The 25,079-nt window shown below is 41.0% G+C and overlaps 1 protein-coding gene across 2 annotated transcripts in view; it reads right to left on the bottom strand.

The window, feature by feature from the left end:
* LOC105518154 (inversin) overlaps positions 1 to 25,079 on the bottom strand; it is a 91,129-nt gene that overhangs the window by 14,189 nt on the left and 51,861 nt on the right. For both annotated transcript variants that reach the window (XM_011951025.1, XM_011951024.1), the window contains 3 exons: positions 22,410 to 22,516; positions 13,925 to 14,137; positions 1,115 to 1,398 (listed from right to left, as the gene is read on the bottom strand). In XM_011951025.1, coding sequence (XP_011806415.1) covers positions 1,115 to 1,398; positions 13,925 to 14,137; positions 22,410 to 22,516 — 604 coding nt within the window. The remainder of the gene's footprint in view (positions 1 to 1,114; positions 1,399 to 13,924; positions 14,138 to 22,409; positions 22,517 to 25,079) is intronic.

A 25,079-nucleotide genomic window follows, 5' to 3' on the forward strand; every position in this document is an offset into this window, starting at 1 on the left:
TTGTCAACAAAAGTTTGTCTGACTGGTTGTTACAATTTATTGCAGAAGGAATTAAACGTGTTGCGTGTGACTCCACCGGGAGAGAGCCACTGGAAGCTCGTGCCTAATTTCCTCTGGACATTGCTCCATACGCCTTTTCTCTTTGCTCATTTTGCTTTGTGTCCCTTTGCTATAATAAATCATAACTGGGAGTACAACTATATGCTGAGTCCCCCTAGTAAATCCTCCAACATCACCAAACCTGGTGGTAGTCTTGGGGATGGGGATCATGGGGACCCCTGACACACAGGTAAACTCTAAATAGGATAAACTGCAAAAACCCATGCCAAGACACATCATATTAAACTTCTGAAAGCTAATAATAAATTTTAAAATCTTGAAAGCAGCCAGAGAGAAATGACATATTACCTAGGACTGTTGCTGAGAAACACCAATTTGAAGGACAGCGGATTTCTCATCTGAAACCATGGAAGTCAAAAGGAAATGGCACAATGTTTTTCAAGTGCTAAAAGAAAAGAACTGCCAACCACGAATTCTACATCTGTCTTAATGATTCTTCAGGAATCAAATAAAAACATTCTCAGACAAAGGAAAACTGAAAGAATTTGTTGCTAGCAGACATACCCTTAAAGATTGGCCAAAGAAAGCTCTTCATACAGAAAGGAAAGGATACAAGAATCTTAGAGCATCAGGAAGGAAGAAGAAACAACAGGAGAGCAGAAATACGGGTGCATAAAATGTTATTTCCTTTGTGAGTTTTATAAATTGTATCTCATGATTGAAACAAAATTTATGACACCATCTGATACCTAAGCAATGATACTTAAAAGTGGACAAGATAAATGGAAGTGAGGTTTTCACGCTTCGCTCTAAAAAAGAAAAGAAAACAACCATAAATCAATCAAGATGGAATCCTTAAAAATGCTGAAGTAACCTACAGGAAGGGAAAAAAAGAGAACTGAGAACCAGAGGAAACAAGTAGAACACAAATCATAAAGTGGTGGTCCTAAGTGCTAATATAACAATTATCTTAAGTGTAATTGGTCTAAATACACCAAAGAAAAAAGCCCACAGTCCGTGGGCCAGCAGGAGATGACAAAGGCAATACACCTACCATTTGGCCTTCTGGAGTTTGTTCCCTGCAAATCTGAGGAAGCAGACTGCTCCTTCTGGAGGGCTCTGCCTAGAGACCCTCCTGGAGATCCTCTGCTATCTCTTGGCTCAGGGTCTTGGGCCACGTTGCCAGCAGGAGGCTGCTTGCTGGGGGCCCGGCTCTGCCTGCTGGGTGCATCCTGGGTGCTGGGCAGACAGGGAAGGGCCTGGGGTCTGCAGGAAACTGGGCTTCGCCTTCCTTTTTGCTGTTCTGCCTCCTTTCGTTTGTTTTCTTCCTCTCGCTTTCTGGAAGCAAAGTCAAAGAGGAAGAGGAAAAAATGTAAAGAGTATCACCTGCTCAAGTGTCTCTGTGTGAGATTTAAATTTTAAGAGGCGCTACTACATCACAGGAGATATTTGGAAATTTACATTTTCCAAGAGCAGTCTTTTCTCCAGATAAAATAAAAACCATCTCTTTTACACCAGGCCTTATAGCCCAGATGATAGAGCTGAAAAGTTTATAGATCAGTCTTTGTGCTGTTGAGACACATGAGAGATAACTAGGCAACTTTTCTGAATGTGAACCATAACGCATTCCCAACGGTGTGTATGCCCCAAGCTTGTGTGTGATCCCTGGAGCTACCTGTACCACCACCCGTTTTTCTCCTGTTTCAGAAGGCACACCAGAATGCAACTGAGAATGACAGTCAAAGGGATAACCTTGAATCTGCTCTATTCATTTAAAAAAGCCCATTGGCAAACCTTAATGATCATATAAAAAGTCACTTGCAAAGTACCTTGCCAGTGATTAAAACACACCTGTGAGTTGCAAATGCTGCCGTTAAGAGCTCTACCTAATGAGTCAAATCCACTCATTTTACAGATGAGACCCAGAAGGTTGGGTGATTTTCAAAAAGTCACACATAAGTTGCTGGTGGCGAAGCTGGAACCCTTGGGTAGCAAGAGAACAGACAAGGGCTGGGGAGGAGGGGCCCATCTAAAGATGAGTAGCAGGGTGAGGCAGGTGGGTCTGACGTGGCTCAGAAAGGTAGCCCAGGCCCCTAACTAAGGACAAAGGGGCTGAGTTAGGGGCAGGATTTGTTTGACCACTGCTGTTAATTTGTAGGGATTCCCAAGGCAAAGACAGGAGGAAAAACACAATTTCTGAGTCTCTGTCTCTGCTAGGCACTGAAGATACAGAAATGACAACCACAGATTTCAGGTCCTCCCCTAAGGAATCTTCTGCCCAGAAGGGGACAGCCAGGAAAACAAAGACCTAATTTATGATGGAAGAAATATTATATTTTGTATTTATTTATCTTTTTAAAGACAGGGTCTTTTACCTAGGCTAGAGTGCAATGTGCAGTGGTGCCTTCTTAGCTCCCCGCAGCCTTGAACTCCCGGGCTTAAGCGATCCTCCCACCTCAGCCTCCTGAGTAGCATGTGCCGCCACACCTGGATAATTTTTAAATTTTTTGTAGAGATCAGTGGGCGGGGTTGTGGGGGGGGGTCTCACTTTGTTGTCCAGGCTGGTTTTGAACTCCTGGCCTCAAGCCATCCCCACCCCCCCAGCTTTGGCCTCCCAAAGGGCTGGGATTATAGGCGTGCGCCACCACACCCAGCTGAAAAGGACTTTAGTTCTGTGCTCCTCACACTTTATTGGCCTGAATCACCTGGTGTCTTGGTAATTATGGATTCTGACTTAGAAAGGCTGGGAAGAACTCAAGATTCTGCATTTCTAACAAGCACCCAGGTGATCCAGGTGTTGCTGGCCCTCTGGTCACACCTTGAGTAGCCAGGCTTAAGAGCACAGGAAAGTCTAACATGGACTGCTCACTATACCACTAGGTGGAATGAAACGTACAATATGAAATGTGATTCTCCACATTGACACCAACTTTTTGTAAGGTCCACCTTGCTCACACATGAGCATGCCTTCTTTATAGGCAACCTGACAAGGTGCAGGGCTAAGGATCAGACACAGAAGCATGAGACAAGGTGGAGACCCTAAGCTGCCAAGCAGTCATAGAATCCAGACTGCCATGGACTACGGCATTTGAAGCAAAGCTTATTTAGATCTCAAGGGACAGAAAAGCCCCAGCTGACAGATACCTGGGTTACACTTTGATTTAAAACCTTGTCAACTTGTTAAATTCCCCTTCTGAAGCTCTTTCCTCCTGTATGGAGTAGCCCCTGATCTGGGATCCAAGCTTGCTTATCTAACAGTTTTCTACTGAGTCTCATTACCAAGAACATGGCCAGATGGGTCGTGCTAACTCCTGTACAGCTCTAGTGTTTTTATTCGACCCTGGTTTTGTGACATCTTTGCCACCTAATGACTGTGGTCTACAGGCCAGCTGGACAGCCTGTCATCTCAGAACTTGAGATTCATATGGATGCGAGCAGGCGCCATTTCAGTGTGATCTCTCTGGGACAAGGCTGCTTTTCAGAACAAGGTGGAAGCATCTGGGTGGCTGAAGTACTGCTAATAGATTTAATAGCCTTGGTCCAGGAAGGCAGAGGAAGGGCTGTGCTTTTTATCAGCACCGATGAGCAGGGCTGTTTTAAGGGAATGATATTGGCTCATTAGACAGACACATGTGAGTGTCTGTCTGGATTGGCACCTATATGGATCTCACTGCCATTAAGGGGGACTCTGAGGTGATAAATTAGACTTTGTTATTTGAGCAGTCTCCTCTTTCTTTTTAGGAAACCAAACAGCTCCTTATTCAATTCCAAGAAGCCTCTCTGTAGCCAGTCCAGGGGCAAACCTTATCACTGCAGACCTTTCTGGGCCTTTAAACAAAGGCAGTCACATGAGGAATAGGGGATCCAGTCTTTTAAAGTGGCCAGGACATCCAGAAAGCAAGAGGGCTTTGACTTCTGGAGATTGCTTTGGAGGGGGGATACAGGGGGGTGATTTTTCATTTTGGTAGAACTAAGTAAGCAGAATTAGGAGACAGAATGCAATCATCTGAATGAATAATTAGCCCCTGGTCTTATAAATATAATTAATTTTTTTAATTGATGCATTTTACATTTAAAAAATCTTCCCATGGCTCACAATTGTGAAGTTCTTCAGAGCAGTGGTTCTTGATGTAATAGCAGTGATCACTGGATACTGGGGGAACCTGCCCCCAATAATTCAATGTAGGTTCTTTTCTATTTTCCCTAAGTGTCAGCTGGTCTGAGAAATAAAGGAAAAGAGTACAAAAGAGAGAAATTTTAAAGCTGGGTGTCCGGGAGAGACATCACATGTTGGCAGGTTCTGTGATGCCCCCTGAGCCATAAAACCAGCAAGTTTTTATTAGCAATTTTCAAAGGGGAGGGAGTGTACGCATAGGGTGTGGGTCACAGAGATCACATGCTTCAAGGGCAACAAAAGATCACAAGGCAGAAGGTCAGGGCAAAACTAGAATCACTAATGAACTTCCATGTCCCGCTGTGCATGCATTGTCATTGATAAACATCTTAACAGGATTCAAGAGCCTTGAACTGGTCTGACTAGAATTTGCCAGGCTGGAATTTCCTAATCCTAGCAAGTCTGGGGGCGCTGCAGGAGGCCAGGGCGTGTTTCATCCCTGATCTGCAACTGCATAAGGCAGACAACCCCAGAGCAGCCATTTTAGCGGCCTCCCTAGAAATGCATTCTTTTCCCAGGGCTGTTAATTATTAATATTCCTTATTGGGGAAAGAATTCAGAGATATTTCTCTTACCCGTTTTCAGTAATCAGAGAAATATGGCTCTGTTCCGCCTGGCTCCCAGGCAGCCAGACTTTAAGGTTATCTCCCTTGTTCCCTGAAAATCACTGCTATCCTGTTCTTAAGGTGCCCAGATTTCATATTGTTCAAACACACATGCTTTATGAACAATTTGTGCAGTTAACGCAATCATCACAGCATCCAGAGGTGAAATATATCCTCAGCTTACAAAGATGACGGGATTAAAAGATTAATGTAAAGACAGGCATAGGAAATTATATGAGTATCAATTGGGGAAGTGATAAATGTCCATGAAATCTCCACAATTTATGTTCTTCTGTCACAGCTTCAGCAGGTCCCTCTGTTTGGGGTCCCTGACTTCCCACAACAATTGGGAAAAAACGGAGTGGAATTAAAGCTGGAAATTATGCTTAACCTATATCCTATTTTATCTATATTGCTGCCTTAAAACTAAAGCAGCAGCAGTAACAACACCACCACAAACAATTCAGCTTCTGAGAGTTGAACGTGACCCCACATATATGTGTCTCCCTGGGGAAAAGGTCCAGAACCAGTGCTCATAGTGTAAGAGTTTGAAGAAACCACAGTATATTGAGGGTGACACCCTCATTTGGTAGATAAGAAAACAGGCAGAGAGGTAAGTGACATACTCAAGGCTACATGGTAAACTACAGACAGAGCCAAGATAGAACTCAGCTGCTTTATCTCCTGGTAAAATTCATCCCCATGACAGAGTTGTTTTTAAAAATTTCACCTAACTTCTTCCATTATTTAAAAAATTAATTGGGTCATATGAAGAAGCTGGGGATGCCACTTCAAACTAATCATTAGCAGTATTTAAAAATGAGCTTTCTTTTTTATTTTTATGTTTAGAGACAGGGTCTCACTCTGTCACCTAGGCTGGAATGCAGTGGTGCAATCATAGCTCACTGTAACCTTGAACTTTTAGGCTAATTAAAAAATATATATTTTGTAGAGACAAGGTCTCCCTATGTTGCCCAGGCTTGTCTTCAACTCCTGGCCTCAAGTGATCCTCCCACCTCAGCCTCTCAAAGTACTGGGATTACAGGTGTGAGCCACTGCACTCAGCCATAACTAGCTTTCAATGTAGTGTTTAGTCCTTAGCTCTTAAGATTCAATAATTGTCCTGAAATTTAAATGTTTTTTTCTTAAGTTATAAAGAAATGTCAAAGGTCTTTAATCAGGGCTGGGCACGGTGGCTCATGCCTGTAATCCCAGCACTTTAGGAGATTGAGGCGGGTGGATCATGAGGTCAGGAGAGTGAGACCATCTTGGCTAACATGGTGAAACCGCGTCTCTACTAAAAATACAAAAACTTAACCGGGCATGGTGGCAGGCGCCTGTAGCCCCAGCTACTCAGGAGGCTGAGGCAGGAGAATGCCGTGAACCTGGGAGGTGGAGCTTGCAGTGAGCTGAGATTGTGCCACTGCACTCCAGCCTGGGCGACAGAGCGAGACTCTGTCTCAAAAAAACAAAACAAAACAAAACAAAAACAAAATTTAATCATGAAGGTACGCTATGTTATAAAGATCTATTTTACTTGTAAAGCTTAGAAAAAATATCAGAAAAAGAACCAATATTATTCTAGTTGATATGAAAGATTTTTTAAAGTTCTATGACACACCAAGCAACATTTCTGCAGGAAAATTATTAACATGGCAGAATATTAGTGGATAAAATAGTCCCACCTTTCTCTCTCTCTTTTCCCTACTATGTGAAGAGAAATTGGGTAGATGATAGCTTCTAATGGGCTGCTAATTTAGTCTGGTTTGTACTGTCTCTTTTAGAGCAATTTTTGTAGCTCTTCAGGATAAGAAAGTGAGAAAGTCAACTGGGGATTAAATCTTTGACGACATCTGTTTCAGGTCCACAGGGCGAAGAGGGGTTTCCAGACTCTCAGCTGATGGGACTGGGGCTGTCTACCCAGGAATAAAAGATTTACAGGACACAACGGTGCTTCACATTGCTCGAGGGCCATTGTGGGGCAGAGATACTCCCCCCAAAGCTCCCTAAAACCAAATCTAAGACCCACAGATAGAAATTTTTACAAATTACTAGCCTGGATGAAAATCTGGCAAGAAAAGGGCTAAAAAGAAGCTGAGTGATCAGAAAATTTAACACATTTTAACAAAAGCTGATCAAGGGCAGTAACTTAAATGACTTGAATGTACGATGGCTTCAGCATCTCAGGAGTGGATGTATCTGTTTGCGCAATATGGCAAACTCTTGACTGCATAGTTGGAGTTATGGAAGTTGATATTTTTTCTACCCCACTATGTGCCTTCTAAATACTGTGACCCACAAGAGAGTTCTGTTTGCCCACTTTTGATACGAAGAAATTAATTCTATCAGACACTGCAGAAACAGGCAGGCTCTTTCCCATCCCATGAATATTCAGGTTTCCATTGCCATGAATACAAGACCTAGTGAGGTCTGAGAGATGTGATTAAAATGCTTCTACAGAAAAGAGAAGTCTAGTTAGTGTGTCCAGTTGTACTGATTTAATCCAGCTTTGCCTAAATGCTGCCATTCTAATTACTTGTCCTGGTGTAGGCCAGGGACCAATCGATATTTGTAACTTTCTCAAGGATTTAGGAGAATATTGGTGTGCTCTGTTCTGTTAGTTTTGAGGCTAAAAGGAAGAGTGTTATTGAATTACATTATAGAATTGATAATGGTGGCTTGGCACCACTCTCTTAACAATGAATGGGATCAACAGTGGCATGACTGAATGAGCCAGATGGTTATTCAATCAGATGGTTGCTAGCCTCCAGCATGGGCTTGGCTGGTAGGAGGATTCCCTTCAACCAAGTAATGGTAGGTATTGAGACTTAGATCCATGTGCCATCTCTCTTCCTTACTAGCTGTGTGACTTCAGGCAGGCTAACCTTTTTGTGCCCATCTCTGCATTTATAAAAAGAGATTAAGGACAGCTGTAATGTCTACTTTTTAATATTTATATTTGTAATATCTAAAATCCACATTATTCAATTGGGCTTCCATTTCTTATGGGTATGTTTTTGGTTCCTAGAGACAAATTAACATCAACTATTTGGCTAAGCTTCCTTATATCTTCTAAACAAGAAACAGGGTATTTACCTGTAGTTGTTCTTCCCAATATTCTTTTTTTTTTTTTTTTTTGAGACGGAGTCTCGCTCTGTTGCCCAGGCTGGAGTGCAGTGGTGGGATCTGAGCTCACTGCAAGCTACGCCTCCCAGGTTCACGCCATTCTCCTACCTCAGCCTCCCGAGTAGCTGGGACTACAGGTGCCTGCCACCATACCTGGCTAATTTTTTGTATTTTTAGTAGAGACAGGGTTTCACTGTGTTAGCCAGGATGGTCTCGATATTCTGACCTCTTGATCCGCCCGTCTCGGCCTCCCAAAGTGCTGGGATTACAGGCGTGAGCCACTGTACCCAGCCCTTCCCAATACTCTCTAAATCTGGCAGGGATAAGACTTGTAAACAGTGTGAGTCTAAAAAGTTTACAGAATCATGGTTTCGTGTTCAAGTACAGACAGCGGTCAGCCCCTTTGCTCTGGTCTTTCTTTTTAAAATCAGAACACAGACTGTTATAATCTGTCAAATGATGATTTTCTCATGACCAATATTCAGGGAGTTGGAAAACCAAATGAATATGTAAGTGTCAAAGAGCATTGTGAGGATAAGTGGTATATAATGTGTTTGCTGCCTTGAGCAAGACAAACAAGTTAAAGTTGTACACTTATAGAGAGTCACAGTATAAGAACTGAAAGAGACCTAAGAGAGGATTTGGTCCAACCCTTCCATTTGACAGATGGGGAAACTAAGGTCTACAGTGATCAATGGCTTATGTAAGGTTTTAGACCCTTTGTAGGGGAATTTACTGAACATTTATTTATTGAATGCTTACTATACACCAAACATTCTAAGGTACTAGAGATGTGGAGGTACATAACACACAGTCCCTGTTCTCAAGAAACTGACAATCGAGTTGGGGAATCAGACCCATATGTTCCTGCCAATAGTGAGTTCTAGATGTGATGAGTGCTAAAGGAGAGGTAACTACACAGAGCTATGGGAGGATGTGGGAGGCACTCACTAATTAAACAGGGGGAGAAAAATGCTACATATGAAGAATGAGAGAGGAGTAAACTGAGAGGTTACTTCAGGCAGAGGGAGAAGCATGCATGAGCAGAGACTCAGAAGAGATCTCAGAGACCAGCTCCTCACATAATTTTTTTTTTTTTTTTTTGAGTCAGGGTCTCTGTCTGTCTTCCAGGCTGGAGTGCAATAGTGTGATGTAGCTCATTGCAGCCTTAACCTCCCTAGCTCAAGTGATCTTCCCACCTCCCTAGTAGCTGGGACTACAGGTATAAGCCACCACACTGGCTAGTTTTTAAATTTTTTTGTAGAGACGGGGTCTCACTATATCTTGAACTCCTGAGCTTGTCTCAAACTCCTGGGCTCAAGCGATCCTCTTGCCTTGGTCTCCCAAAGTGCTGTGAGTATAGGCATCTTTACGTAATTTAAAAAATTCCTTATATACTATCATGGAGAGATGATAACTCCACTTCTGTTGGATCATTTCCAGTGAGAGGAAAATATTACCTCATGAGACAAAAAAGATTTAGCTCTCACCTTTTCAGTTGGTGTTGCATGGTGTCTAGGAGTTTGTCAGATTTTTATCTCTTCATTGTCACTGAATAACAGGCATAGAAATAGCTGATCTTTAACTCTCTCTTGAGGGAATAAGAAAATGTCGTGTGTCTTTGGACCTTTGACTTACAGAATGTTAGAGCTGGGAGGGACGTGAGAGATCATTTAGTCCAGTGGTTTTTGTCTTTTTGTGTGTGACTCATGGACCCCATTTGGAGAATGTGATAAAGAAAGTCTATAGATGCTCTCCCGCAAAACTCATGTGTGCTTCTGACACAAAATGCTGTGCACAGTTTCAGGTATTCATGGATCCCTGAAGCCCATCTTGAATTAAGAAACCTTCTTTCCATTTTACTGATGAAAATCTGAGGCTCAGAGAAGTGGAATGGCATGAAAGAGAACAATGGAAGTAATTCCCCATGGGCCAGATGACTTTGTGAGCAGATGAGTCAGACACATGGGCCAACCATTAACAATCTGGTGACGTTCAGGGGAGCACTGACTAATTACCAAGTGAAAAGGAGATGAGCAGTAGCAATGGAAGTGTTATGAGCAGTTTTTTAAAAATCTGAAAGTTGGTTTATGAAAAGGGGATTTAGATTTTTCTCTTTGGCTTCCAGGGGTAGATTCAAGTCCAAAGGGTAGAAAAGAACTTTTGCTAGACAGAGCCCTCCACTAATGGAATATGTTATCTTGAGAGACACAGGACTTCTTGCACTTGACTTTTTGGGGGACACAGAACCACCTCTAGTAGAAGGGACTTAAGCATCACAAGAGTTTGAACTGGGTGACCAAAACTGGACATGGTGATGTAACTCTTAGAAACATAATCACATATACTAGCTAGGAAGGAGCTCAGGTCTCCCAGACAGCATGGTAAGTGAAGTGAAGAAAGTTCAGGTTGGCTGAGATATCAGGTGGGAGGTGGTGGTAGTGGAGAGAAATGAGACTTAGAAATGTAAGTGGAAGTGAAAGAAATGTTGAAGGATCTTACAGAGCACCACGGCTGGTATTTTAGAATGAGGGGGCTGGGCGCGGTGGCTCATGCCTGTAATCCCAGTGCTTTGGGAGGCCGAGGTGGGTGGATTGAGGTCAGGAGTTTGAGACCAGCCTAGCCAACATGGTGAAACCCCATCTCTATTAAAAATACAAAAATTAGCTGGTCGTGGTGGTGCACACCTGTAATTGCAGCTACTTGAGAGGCTGAGGAAGGAGAATGGCTTGAACCCAGAAGGTGGAGGTTGCAGTGAGCCGAGATCAAGCCACTACACTCCCGCCTGGGTGACAGAGTGAGACTCCATCTCAAAAAAAAAAAAAAAAAAAGAATGAGGGCTTGTATAGAGTAGCGGTGGCACAGAAGAATGAAAGCAAAGGCTATCAAAGGGGGAATGCACACAATCAATGGTAGCAGCACTAGCAAGCACCTAAAAAGGCCAGAAGAGAGACAGACTGTGGTGATGAGCTGTTTCCATCTGCATGTCTGTGTGTTGCAGAGTCTGAAGTTATAGTGAAAACAGGACATGCAAATGGAAACGTCCAATGATCTAAAGTGTTGGCAAGTGACAAAAGCATAGCAGAAATGCCCACTAGGCAACTGAAGATATGAGATTAGAGTTCCAGGAGGTCAGGGTGTGAGACAGATTAGGGGGCTATCTATAGACATGAATTAATTTAAAATTTAAGAGTGGATACATTTTCAATGGAAAAAAGTATAGCATGAATAGAAGTCTAAGAAGTTCACCTTCAAGGCTGACTGCAGTGTGGAGATGGAATAATTTAAAAGATGTGAGAAGGGAGAGTCAGAGAGTTACAGGAGATCTGAGATTTGAGTGAAATAAGAACCTGGCAAAAAGTAAGCTTCAGGGAAGAAGGGTGATCAACAGAAATATGGTTTTATTTTAGTGTACACTCAACTGTATGCTTTGGCAGGTAAATTATAGTAATGTTCATGTTGGCAACAACATAGGCAGTGCAGTGTGAATTATAAAGTGCTTTTAAATCGATTATAGATATACGTTAAATAGCATTTTCTAACATTACCTGCCTTAGTAAATATCACCATAACTTTTTTCTGTCCCAGTTTCTCTTTCAGTAAATTAGAAATTACTTTACTTAAGTTTAATATGTGCCTTGCACATCCTCATTTTAAGGAAGATGATTTCTGCCATCCTAACATAATAAACTGGGAAAGGTACACTAAGGTGACATGCTGTGCCTGGGCCAGCTTAGTCAATGAGGCAGCAGCAGCAAGGACTGAGTTTAGCATCCTGATGTTTGTTTCTTCAAGCAAGAATTAAAAGCAAAATTAAACACTGACTCAGATTTTAAGAAATAACTTTTGAGAAACAGAACAAATGAAATCAGTTTCTCCACCATTTAAGTATATCTCTTGGAGATCTATAGCCTCCCTTTAGGGGACATACCAAGTCAGTTGTGTTGCCTTTGTTGAGTCCCATCTTACATTCAAGCAGATATGACTGCAAATTTTGAAAATAGATTCTCACACATTAAACTGGAGCTTATGGAAACATCAGTACAACGAAACACAATATTCCATCCCTTTACAGAGAACATTTACTTGCAACTCAGGATAATTGGTCATGTGTATTATCTACTTATGGTTGCCACTCACAAGCAGAGAACTTTTATAAGAAGGCTGGAAAGAGAGGTGTATAGAGGCTTTTAGGTTGATACTGGATTCTTTGGCAAAAGTGAAAGGAAGAGGGCATCATTAAGAGAAGAGAGCAATATAGTATTTCCTGGGATACCATCTACTTCAGTAGCTTCAGAGTCACAGAAAATGGTGTGTTTCTATAAATCTTATTTACTGAAGGCTGACATGATGATTAACATTCCAGTACATAGTGGTATTTAACTTCTCATTAAAATGACTTATCTTGCCTCTTATTATTACTTTTAATGATTATTTAGTACACTTATGCTTCCCCCTTGAGGGTAAAATGTAGAAGGATTTAAGAGTTAGAAGGACTGAAGATTTAGATTTAGAAACATTCAAGATACAGCCAGGAAGTTATCTTTCAAGAATCTGCCCAGACTGGGCACAGTGGCTCATGCCTATAGTCCCAGCACTTTGGGAGATCAAGATGGGCAGATCACTTGAGGTCAGGAGCTCAACACCAGCCTGGCCAACATGGCAAAACCTCATCTCTACTAAAAGTACAAAAATTAGCTGGGTGTGGTGGTGCACACCTGTAATCTCAGCTACTTGGGAGGCTGAATTATAAGAATCACTTGAACCCGGGAGGTGGAGGCTGCAGTGAGTGGAGATTACGCCACTGTACTCCAGCAAGAGTGACAGTGAGAGACTGTCTCAAAAAAAAGAATCTGCTTGCCCACATCTTTATCCTCAGAGTTTATGGTGTCTTTATTTGCTAATGTGATACACTGCTACTATTTAAAATACTTCTACCCAACATATCTATCAAAGAAAAGGCAAACCAAAGTATAATATAAATCTTTTTTTTTTTTTAGATGTAATCTCACTCTATTGCCCAGGCTGGAGTGCAGTGGTGCCATCTGGGCTCACTGCAACCTTCGCCTTCCAGGTTCAGACAATTCTCCTGCCTCAGCCTCCCAAGTAGCTGGGATTACAGGTGCTAACCACCACGTCCAGCTAATTTTTGTAATTTTAGTAGAGACGGAGTTTCACCATTTTGGCCAGTCTGGTCTTGAACTCCTGACCTCAAGTGATCTGCCTGCCTTGGCCTCCCAAAGTGCTGCGATTACGGGTGTGAGCCACCGCACCCAGCTTTAAAATCAATCATTTATGTGAAATAATCAGAATGTGTAATAGGCACAGTCATTTTGCATCATTGTCCAAAAAAAAAATGCGAAGTCCTTGAGGTAGGGGGGATTTTGCTTTTTTAGTTGCCATTTTCTCCCTAGGCACTAGCCAAGCGTTTTGTCTGTACAGTAAGCATTCAATCAACATTTCTTGAGTAAATTATTTAGTACAGATGTTTTAGGAAATGGGTGAAGGACAGTAAGCTATTTATACAAGTTGGTTGCTTTAATCAAATTAAAACCAGACTTAGACTGACCTAGTGAAAGTAGGCTAGATATTGGCATGTTTCTTTTGAAAAGAAAGAGAGGAAGGGCAAGAAGGGCAGTTATTTCTTTACAGCGTATTCTAGTAAGCAATCCCATCCCCAGCTCCCTTCCAAGAGTGGGAGTGCTTTGTCCCTGGACTGAAACATTGGGACTAATCTAGAGGAATCACCACCCAGCAGAGGTTAGGCCTTTGTCCTTCACTGCAGCCTCAGTCCCAGAAGATGGAGTGCTGAGAAGAGGGAAGGTGACCGGTTGCAGGGACCAACAGTAATTCAGATTCTCATCTGCTTCCCTCTCCTGGACACCCCAGCATCCCCCACACCCCCGCTTCCACCCTGATTCTGGGTGGCGAGACAGCAATCTGCATAGCTCACACTTACTTGGCAGCAGCATCTTTTCTCAACTGTTCATGCTTCATGAGGAGATTTTTCCTGTCTCGGAAGGCTTTTCTGACCTTGTACCCTTTGTAGACAGCTTGGATTTTGAAGGCGGCGATGTCTTGAATGGCTGCGATGGACAGGGCACCGTGCTCCAACATGAACTGGATCACTTCATGGCGCTCACCAAGCAAAGCATAATCAAGGGGTGTGTATCTGAAGTGGGAGGAAGATTTCTTTTTTTTTTTTTTTAATTTTAGAATGTAATTCAAGGCACAATTAAACTGAAAATATTATTATGCAGCAGAAGGAAACTTCATTCTAAGATGTGGAATATTCCCCAGGCAAAGCCACCTTCTCTATAACGGGGCTGTTCTTTTTCACTCCAAGGGGCACAAAACAAGGTTGACTACTGTGGGTCAGGTGCTTTGTGCTGCTAACCATGGCAGTTCCTGAGTTTTACTCCCTGGCAAACAAATAGGGGCCTATTAGAAACACATGATCACTTCCCTTCTTTCCCATGTGCCAAATAATTCCCTGCCCCTATCTAAAAAGGTAGTGAAAATATTAATTGTGAGATTTGTAAATTTGAGCCCATGATTACTGATAGTTAATGCTTATGAAGTAAAAAAACAGAGCTCCAAATGGAGAAATTCGGTATATGATAAGAATGGCCCTTTACATTTCTGCAGAAAAGATGGATTACTAAATAAATAGTGATGGGACAACCAGGTAGCCATCTGGGGAAAAAAAAGAGATTCTTATACCACATTTTATACCAAAATAAATTCTGGATAGAGCAAATATCTAAATATTTTAAAAAGGAACCATGAAAGTACCAGAAGAAACCAGGAAGATTAAAAACAAAATGATGTTGGAAGTCTTTTCTAAAAAAAAGATACAAAAGGCCTGGGTGCAGTGGCTCATGCCTGTAATCCCAGCACTTTGGGAGGCCGAGGCGGGTGATCACTTGAGGGTAGGAGCTCGAGACAGCCTAGCCAACACGGTGAAACCCCGTTTCTACGAAAATTAGCCAGGCATGTTGGCACATACCTGTAGTCCCAGCTACTCAGAAGGCTAAGGCAGGAGAGTTGCTTGAACCCAGGAGGTGGAGGCAGTAGTGAGCAGAGATCACGCCACTGCACTCTAACTTGGGCAACAGAGTGAGATGCTGTCTCCAAAAAAAAAAAAAAAAAATTTCAGAAACCATAGAGAAGATTGACAAATCTAACCACATAAAAATAACAAAATTTTACAGAGTAAAAAAAACACCAAAGACAAAGATAACAGTTCCCAGAAGAGTAAATACTAATAGCTCTTAACATGTAAGAAATACGTTCAACCTCACTAATTTAAGAGAAATATGAATTAGACTAACATGAGAAACTACCTTTCAATGATGATCAGATTTGCAAAAATCAGAAAACTTAGTAAGACACGGCACTGGCAAAGATAGAGTCAGGCTCTCTCATATACTACTTTAACTTTTAGGGAGGATGATTTGGCAATATTTATCAAAATTATTCACACATATATGCCATTTGACATAGCCGTTTCACTCTTAGGAATTTATCTTACAGATCTGCTTTCATGTGAAATGCTTTATGTACAAGGCTACTCATGGAAGTATAGTTACTCATAGCAAAAGAATAGAAACAACCTCAATGTCTATCAACAGAGGACTGCTTAAACAATGCACAGGCCATCCATATAATGAAGACATCTGTATATGCAGTCATTACTGCTGTATATGAATAAACAAGGAACAATCTCCAGGATGTCTTGTTAAATGAAGACAAAGAAAAAGGCAAGAAACAGGAGTTATTATGGCATGTTCCATTTGTATATTTTTAAAAAATCCCTATATGTTTATCTATGAAAATGTATTTCCAGAAGTTTTCCAAGAAATTGCTAACAGTGATGCCTCTGGGGTAGGAAAACTAGCTGTCTCAGAGGCAGGGGTAGGAGGAACATTGAGTCTTCAGTGAATGTCCTTTTAAATTTTGTACAGTGTATATACATCACTGTTTTGACTATAAGGGATGAATATTATTGTCATATTGTTGTATATTTAAATCTCAAATGGCAGCTTTCTAGATGTGCTATTTTTGGCACATCCTTTTTCTTTTTCTTTTTTTTTTTTTTTTTTTTTGAGACAGGGTCTCACTCTGTTGCCCAGGCTGGAGTACAGTGGTGCGAACACAGCTTACTGCAGCCTCGACCCCTTCTGGGCTCAAGTAGTCCTCCAGCCTCACCCCCCGCAAGTAGCTTGGACTACTGGCATGTACCACTAAGTCTGGCTAATTTTTGGTTTTTTGCTTTTTTGAGATGGAGTTTTGCTCTTCTTGCCCAGGCTGGAGTGCCATGGTGCAATCTCAGCTCACTGCAACCTCTGCTTCCCAGGTTCAAGCAATTCTCCTGTCTCAGCTTCCCGAGTAGCTGGGATTACAGGTGCATGCCACCACACCTGGCTAATTTTTTTTGTATTTTTAGTAGAGACGGGGTTTCATCATATTGGTCAGGCTGGTCTCTAACTTCTGACCTCAGGTGATCTGCCCACCTCGGCCTCCCAAAGTGCTGGGATTACAGACGTGAGCCACTGCACCCAGCCAATTTTTGTATTTTTTGTAGAGATGGGATTTCGCCATGTTCTCCAGGCTGGTCTCGAACTCCTGAGCTCAAGCAATTCTTCTGCCTTGGCCTACCAAAGTGTTGGAATTACAGGCGTGAGCCACTGCATCAAGCCCATTCTTAAAAAAAAATTTCTTTTTAAATTTTGGAAACATAAAAAATTGGGTAAATACACAGAGGAAAATACCTATCATCCATATTCCCACCTTGAGAATTAACCACTGTTCATATCTGGGAGATATGATTTCCTTTTTTTAAAGAAAAATTACTTTGTCAAAATGATATAGATTTTATGAACTTAAACACTGCAAAAAAAGAAAATTGAAGTAAAAAAATTCCCCTAATTCTACCACCCAACAATGGTAATGATGACTATCACTTTTTAAACAACTTACTTTACATTTCTAAGCCTCAGTTTTCCTCATCTGATAAACAATGTAATACGTTGCAGACCTGGCATGAGGAGAAAATGGAAAAATAAGTATGAAGAGGATAGCAATGTTCCTGGCCCAAAGGAAGCAGTTAATAAATGTCAGCTCTGATTGTTATTATTACAGGATATTCACTGCTGTATGGTTTACAATACCATAGCAGCTTATCAAAAATATTATCTCCATAGGACCCAAACTAGTATCTATGACCATCCCATGACCACCACTGAGGCTGATTCCTCTCAGGATGACTTTGACCAGCCCAAGGCCATCAAAGGTCTTGGGAGAAAACATCAGATGATTTATGAGGCAGAAAAAAGGATGATTATATGGATGCATGACTAGACATAGAAAATCATCCGATTATAGAAAAAAAATGATTTCTCTTCAAAACTTACCTAACAGTCACAGTTAAGACATAAAAGGAAGAGGTTTTTCATTTTAGGAGTATTTTGATCACTTTAGTAAGGAAATTGAGTTTGGGAGGAAACCCCAAACACTGAAATTAAGGAACTTCCATTTTAGGACAGCTTCATTTGCCACTTACTGTTCAGGGACCAGAAGGCTGTAAGTAGAGAGGCATCTATATAAACTTTAAAACATTATTTATAAGTGGATAATATTTTTTAAATTCAGGAGAATTAAAAAAATTCTTGCTACAAGTTCTAAAATGCCTTCCTTGATTGTGCTTTCTCTAACCGAAAAAATTACCATAGAGTCCTTAAACCTTGCAGTAGTAGAGCTAAACTGAATTTTAAAGGTCATTTAGTTCAATACCTTCATTTTATAAATGGATGAGCAGATTCAGAGAGGTTAAGCCACTTACCAAAGGTTATGTAAATTGTTTCTATAGAATGCAGACTAGAACTAAGATAACATGTCTCCCATTTCAGTAATCCTTCCACAACACGTATATCAATTACTTAGTATGTTTCCTATCGAATAAAACTGTTTCTTAAATCAATGTGCAAACAACATATGTATTTGGTAAGTTTGATCATTTTTTCTATAATTATTAATAGGTAGTATCCTCCACATAACATATAAGCAGGATTAACAAAATTTAGTTTATAAAATGTAGGGCCCAAATTATTTCTTTACCTACAAATATTACGAAAGGAAATAACATGTAGCTTAATATATCCTAAAGAATGCTCATCTGGGAGTCAGGGGGCCTGTGTGACCCTGGGCATTCTCTTAACTTCTCTGGTCTTTTGTTTCCTTATCTGTAACAGGGGAAAGGAAGAAAAGAACTAGACTTCTTAGGCTGCTTCTGGATTGAAAATTATATCTTAAATGTTTTTACTGTAAAAAATTATATTTTTATTACAAAAAATGTTAAGCATAAAAAATATAGAGAGAATAACACAATAAACCTTTACATACTCAATACATAAATTTAACAATTTTTTGCTACATTTGCTTCATCTAGCCCCTTCCTTTTTATTTTTGCTAGAGTATTTTTTTTTTTCTTGAGACAGTCTCATTCTGTCACCCAGGCTGGAGTGTAGTGGCTCAGTCTCGGTTCACTGCAAGCTCTGCCTCCCAGGTTCACGCCATTCTCCTGCCTCAGCCTCCCAAGTAGCTGAGACTACAGGCACCCACCACCATGCCTGGCTAATTTTTTGTATTTTTAGTAGAGACAGGGTGTCACCATGTCAGCCAGGATGGTCTCGATCTCCTGACCTTGTGATCTGCCCGTCTCGGCCTCCCAAAGTGCTGGGATTATAGGCGTGAGCCACCGTGCCTGGCCTTTGCTGGAGTATTTTACAGCTAATCTCGGAACTTCTATCATTTTGTCAGAGGTGTTGGAACCAGAGGACTCTACCTTGAGTGAGGGCTAGGAAAATGAGGCTGGGGCTTGCTGGGTTGCATTCCCAGAAAGGTATTCCTAGATGTTTACAGTTAAGGGAACAGACTGATAATGTTTACTAAACAGACCCAGACTTGAGAGAGTCCTAATATCCTGATATCTGGAGAACAAAGGCATTCCTAATTTTGCTTTAAAGATAATAATATTGATTCTTGCAAAATGTAGTAATTAAGAAAAGGAATTCTTTATCACAAACCCTTGTAGCGTAGCACATCTCCCCATAATCCTTTTTTTTATCTTGTATATAAACAAATATTATACCTAGGGTGGCCTCATTCCTCCTCTTACTTTCAGGAATGCCCTACTCTGTCTATAGAGTAGCTGTACTTTTACCACTTTACTTTCTTAATAAACTTGCTTTTGCTTTGCACTGCGGACTCGCCCTGAATTGTTTCTTGCGAGAGATCCAAGAACCCTCTCTTGGGGTTGGGATTGGGACCACTTTCCTGTAACATCTTCATCTCTATGTGTTTAAGTATTCATCAGTAAATAATATGGGCATAGTCACAATGCCATTATTATACTAACAAAATTAACAGGAATTCCTTAGTAAAATCTAAGGACCACTTCATAATCAAATTTACCCAATTTTCTTAAAAAATGTATTTTTGTAATTGGTTTATTCAAATTAGTATTCTCATTTTTTTATTCAGAGACACAATCCAAATATCTAGCATCATTTTAAGATTGAAGTCTATACCTAGCATTTAAAACAAGTGTGATCATAAAACACATTGTGATTATTACTACTGAATCTTTCTTTATCCCAAATTCAATTTATAAAAATTCAAGTGCTGTGAATATTCCCATCAGTGTTGGGGTGAGTGTGTCACACCCCAAATAGTTATTGACTGAAAGTCAGCAGAAGCTGGCAAAAATTGTCTATATGGTGTTCATCAACTGACTAGTGTCAATGTATGAGAAGTAAAAATTAGCCCTACACTGATGGTAACCAACCAAGAAACAATGTGGATATAGACAACAGACAAGATACAATTGGACCTGTCATGTGGCAAAGAATGGCCTGATGGGATGAGTAGAATGCCTAAACTGGAATGTCAATAAACGTAAAAGGCAGTGCCAGGTTCTGACATTTGTACATCAAGGTACATTGCTGATGAAACATTAACAGAGATTGGGTTATTGCCATTGTCTCTTTTTATCTATAGTTTGGCAAGTACAGTTATGAGGATTTTTCCTTTGGTGTTTTGGTCTGTAATTAATATATACTTATTCCGGGAGAGAGTAAACACCTTAATTCATGCAGTTACTTACGTCTCATATTCAAGGTTTAGCATATAAATGGAAATTGAGTTAAAAAAATTTCGTTGTTTCCTTAAAAATATAGCAGTCAGGCAGTAAATGCTGTTACACAGAATAAATTTTTATAGAAACAAAACAAGTCATCACTAAGTCTGAGGATTCTTAAACTTTCTTTTTTTTTTTTTAGAGTTTCAAAGGGAGACATCTTCAGCTGTCCCTCTAATGAGGGAAGTTTCTGAAAGAAGTGGCAAAGGAGTTGGTTCTAGAAAACAGGAACATGTTTCCTCTGAGATGGACCTAGAGAAGTCCCTTCTCAACAAAGTTTCCCACCAACTAATAGAAAGAAAGAATGGGTGGTGGCTAAGAAGATGAGAATGGTATTATAGCAGGAGCCATTTTAGTTAGAACATCCATGAAACATGGGAACTAACACAAAGACCTAGGTCAGAGGGACTGTCAGAGGCATGTGAACTCCATCTTAAAGAGGATCTGGTAAAATGAGGCTGAAACCTGTTGGGCTGCATTCCCAGAAGGTTAAGGCATTCTAAGTCACAGGATGAGATAGGAGGTCAGCACAAAATACAGGTCATAAAGACCTTGCTGATGAAACAGGTTGCAGTAAAGGAGCCGGCCAAAACTCACCAAAACCAAGATGGCGACCAGAGTGACCGACCTCTGGTCGTCCTCACTGCTACACTCCCACCAGCGCCCTGACATTTTACAAATGCCATGGCAAAGTCGGGAAGTTACCCTATAAGGTCTGAAAAGGGGAGGCATGAATAATCCATTCGTTGTTTAGCATATCATCAAAAAATAACCATAAAAAAATGGGCAACCAGCAGCCCCCAGGGCTGCTCTGTCTCTGGAGTAGCCATTCTTTTATTCCTTTACTTTCTTAATAAACTTGCTTTCACTTTGCACTGCAGACTTGCCCTGAATTCTTTCTTGTGCAAGACCAAGAATCCTCTGGTGGGGTCTGGATCGGGACCCCTTTCCTGTAACAGGACCTCAGGTATGGAAGGGTGATCACAAACTCAGTTGTTACCTACAAATTATAAGAATCTTCCTAGATCTAAGACCACCGAGAATTGCTCTTCCTTAGACTTCACATTCTGTTTGCTCCTTTTTTTTTTTTTTTTTTTTGACAGAGTCTCACTCTGTTGCCAAAGCTGGAGTGCAGTGGCATGATCTCGGCTCACTGCAACCTCCACCTCCTGGGTTCAAGCAATTCTCCTGCTTCAGCCTCCTGAGTAGCTGGGATTACAGGCATGTACCACCACGCCTGGCTAATTTTTTTGTATTTTTAGTAGAGACGGGGTTTCACCATGTTAACTAGGCTGGTCTCGAACTCCTGACCTCAGGTGATCTGCTCGCCTCGGCCTCCCAAAGTGTTGAGATTATAGGCGTGGGCTACCGTCTATGTTTGGTCCTTTTTATTGGGCCTGGATTCTTGGGCAATAACCCTAACATAAGTCTCCACACCTTATATTATTCATGCAATCTGCATTTAGATGAAACCCTGAACTTTCATCTTAACTTCTCCTTATGTTTTCATGCTACATGGTGGTATCTCTTTGTCCACTGACTGATAATATCGTCTTCATCAAGAGAAACCTCTGGAATATGTAACACATTCTGCTGGCCTAAATGAACTCCTGGGCCCAGTCAATCAGGATTTCACTGACCTTATGTTAGCCAGAAGTCAGAAGCAGGACTAAAATTTTCTCATCTGCAAAATGTGTGCTTGCCCTAGGCAGTAGATAAAATTCTGAAGAGCTATAAAATCCCATGATTCTAAATCAGCGTCACATGGAAGTTTTGCTCTTCTATTCTGGCTCAGTATTTCTTAGTGTAATGTTTTCTTATGAGTATAGTTATTATTTCTGAACAACATCTAATCTTGAGATTTAAAAAATCTGGTAGAAAGGATGTATGATAAACAAAGAGCACTTTTTAAAAAAAAAGTCAGCAACTTGGCTGGGCGAGGTGGCTCACGCCTATAATCCCAGCACTTTCGGAGGCTGAGGTGGGTGGATCACGAGGTGAGGAGTTCGAGACCAGCCTGGCTAACATGGTGAAACCCCATTTCTACTAAAAATACAAAAAAATTGGCTGGGTGTGATGGTGCATGCCTGTAATCCCAGCTACTCAGGAGGCTGAAGCAGGAGAATTGCTTGAACCCAGGAGGTGGAGGTTGCAGTGAGCCAAGATCGTGCCACTGTATCCCAGGCTGAGTGACAGGGCGAGACTCCATCTCAAAAAAAAAAAAAAGAAGTCAAAAACAACTTACCTCTCTTCATTGTTTTCCATCTGATTAGGGAACGCAGCAAAGTCTAGCAGTAATTTAATGGCATCAAGGTATCCATTGTTGCAGGACCAATGCAAAGCTGTTCTTCCCTATAAGCATAAACAAAAATCAAGTACATCTGGAGTATTTTTGGACATGTGGTTATTTATGCTAACTCAAAATTAATATAAGCAATCATTTTTCCAAATTGCTTATTTACAAAAAGGGAAAATATTAAATATACAGTGGAGAAAGCAAATGACATTTGATCCAAGCGCTTGTAATTAACGCTATTTTTTTTTTTTTTTTTGAGATGTAGTTTTGCTCTTGTCTCTCAGGCTGGAGTGCAATGGTGAGATCTCAGCTCACTGCAACCTCCACCTCCCAGGTCCAAGTGATTCTCCTGCCTCAGCCTCTCGAGTAGCTGGGATTACAGGTGCCTGCCACCACGCCCAGCTAATTTTTGTATTTTTAGTAGAGATGGGGTTTTGTCATGTTGACCAGGCTGGTCTCAAACTCCTGACCTCAGGTGATCTGCCCACCTCAGCCTCCCAAAGTGCTGGGATTACAGGCATGAGCCAACGCGCCTAGCCAATTAATACTATGTTAAGGGGCATCATATATCTCCAGAGGTAATACCCTGAGAAGGATTCATATTACTTATGTAATATTCCTACCAAAAATGTGAAACCTGAATCTAATTATGAGGGAACGTAAGACTAACACAAATTGAGTCAAATTCTGTACAATAAATGGCTTGTATTCTTTAAAAATTTCAATGTCATGAAAGATAAAGAAGAGATGAAGCATTGGTAGACATAAAGAGGGGATACTTCATAGTATTAAAGGAGTCAAAAAGGAAGATATCACAATGCTAAATTTGTATGTATCTGATAACAAAGCTTCCAAATATACAAGGGAAAAATTGACAAAATTAAAAAGGATTAATTAAAACTGTGGATTTGATTATCCACAGTCATAGTGGGATTTTAACCAATCTTTTAAAACAGCTGATAGAACAGATAAAAGAGCAGTAAAGATATATAAGACCTAAATAACAGACCTAAAAAAAGGGCCCTGATATATATATATATATATATATATATAAAACACTGCATCCAACAAGGACAGAGTTAGTGCTCTTTTCACATGTACACAGAACATTTATCAAAATCGATCATATGCTGGGCCATAAAGTTCCAAAAAAATAATGCACTCCATCACAAAGATGTCCATATTCTAGTGCCTGGTACCTGTGAATATGTTATGTTACATGAGAAGGAAGAATTAAGGTTGTAGATGGAATTAAGATTGCTAATCAGCTGATCTTGAGATAGGAAGATTATCCTGGATTATCTGGGTGGGCCTAATGTAATCACAAGGGTCCTTATAAGGGAAAGAGGGAGTCAGGAGGGTGAGTGTAAGTTATACAGATAAGTGATACAGAGAAAGGCTCAACCAGCCAATGGGGCTTTGAAGATGGAGGAATGGGGTCATCAGCCAACGAATGTGGGCAGCCTTGAGAAACTCAAAAAGTAAAAAAATGGATTCTCTCCTAGATCCACCAAAAGAAAAGCAGCCCTGGTGACACCTTGATTTTTAACCCAGTAAGGCCTATTTTGAATTTCTGACATCTAGAATGGTAAGATAATAAATCTGTATTGTTCTAAGCCACTAAACCTGTGGTAATTTGTTATAGCAGCAATAAAAAAAAAAACTAATACAATCCATTTAAAAAATGAGAAAACACTTAACTGACCAAAAATTAAACAGTACACTTCTAAATAATCTATGTGTCAGAGAATAAACCAAAATAGAAATTAGAAGTTAGAAAATAGAAAAGACAGGAGCAAGACCAATGAAATAGTAAACAAACTCAAAATATAGGCCAGGTGCGGTGGCTCATGCCTGTAATCCTAGCACTTTGGGAGGCTGAGGCAGGTAGATTGCTCGAGCTCAGGAGTTCAAGACCAGTCGTGGGCAACATGGTGAAACCCTTTCTTACTAAAAATAAAAAAAATTTGGCCAGGCAGGGTGGGTGTGGTGGCTCACGCCTGTAATCCCAGCACTTTGGAAGGCCGAGGCGGGCGGATCACGAGGTCAGGAAATTGAGACCATCCTAACACAGTGAAACCCCATCCCTACTAAAAATACAAAAAAATTAGCCAGGTGTGGTGGCGGGCGCCTGTAGTCCCAGCTACTCGGGGGGCTGAGGCAGGAGAATGGTGTGAACCTGGGAGGCGGAGCTTGCAGTGAGCCGAGATCACGCCACTGCACTCCAGCCTGAGTGACAAAATGAGACTGCATCTCAAAAAAAAAGAAAAAAAGAAAAAAAAATTTAGCCAGGTGTGGTGGTGTGCACCTGTATAGTCCCAGCTACTCAGAAGGCTGAGGTGGGAGGATCACCCCAGCCTGGGAAGGTTGAGGCTACGAGCCATGATCATGCCACTGCATTCCAACCTGTGTGGCAGAGTGAGATACTGTCTTAAGAAACAAACAGGCCGGGCACGGTGGCTCACGCCTGTAATCCCAGCACTTTGGGAGGCCGAGACGGGCGGATCACGAGGTCAGGAGATCGAGACTGGAAAGAAGACTGGATATGAGGACTGCAAGATTGAAAATTAGACAAGGGATGGACAGACAGAAGACAACCAGGGATTAATTCCCAAACAG

The sequence above is a fragment of the Colobus angolensis genome, unplaced genomic scaffold (genome assembly GCF_000951035.1).
Source record: "Colobus angolensis palliatus isolate OR3802 unplaced genomic scaffold, Cang.pa_1.0 Scaffold313, whole genome shotgun sequence".
In the NCBI taxonomy this organism is placed as follows: domain Eukaryota; kingdom Metazoa; phylum Chordata; class Mammalia; order Primates; family Cercopithecidae; genus Colobus; species Colobus angolensis.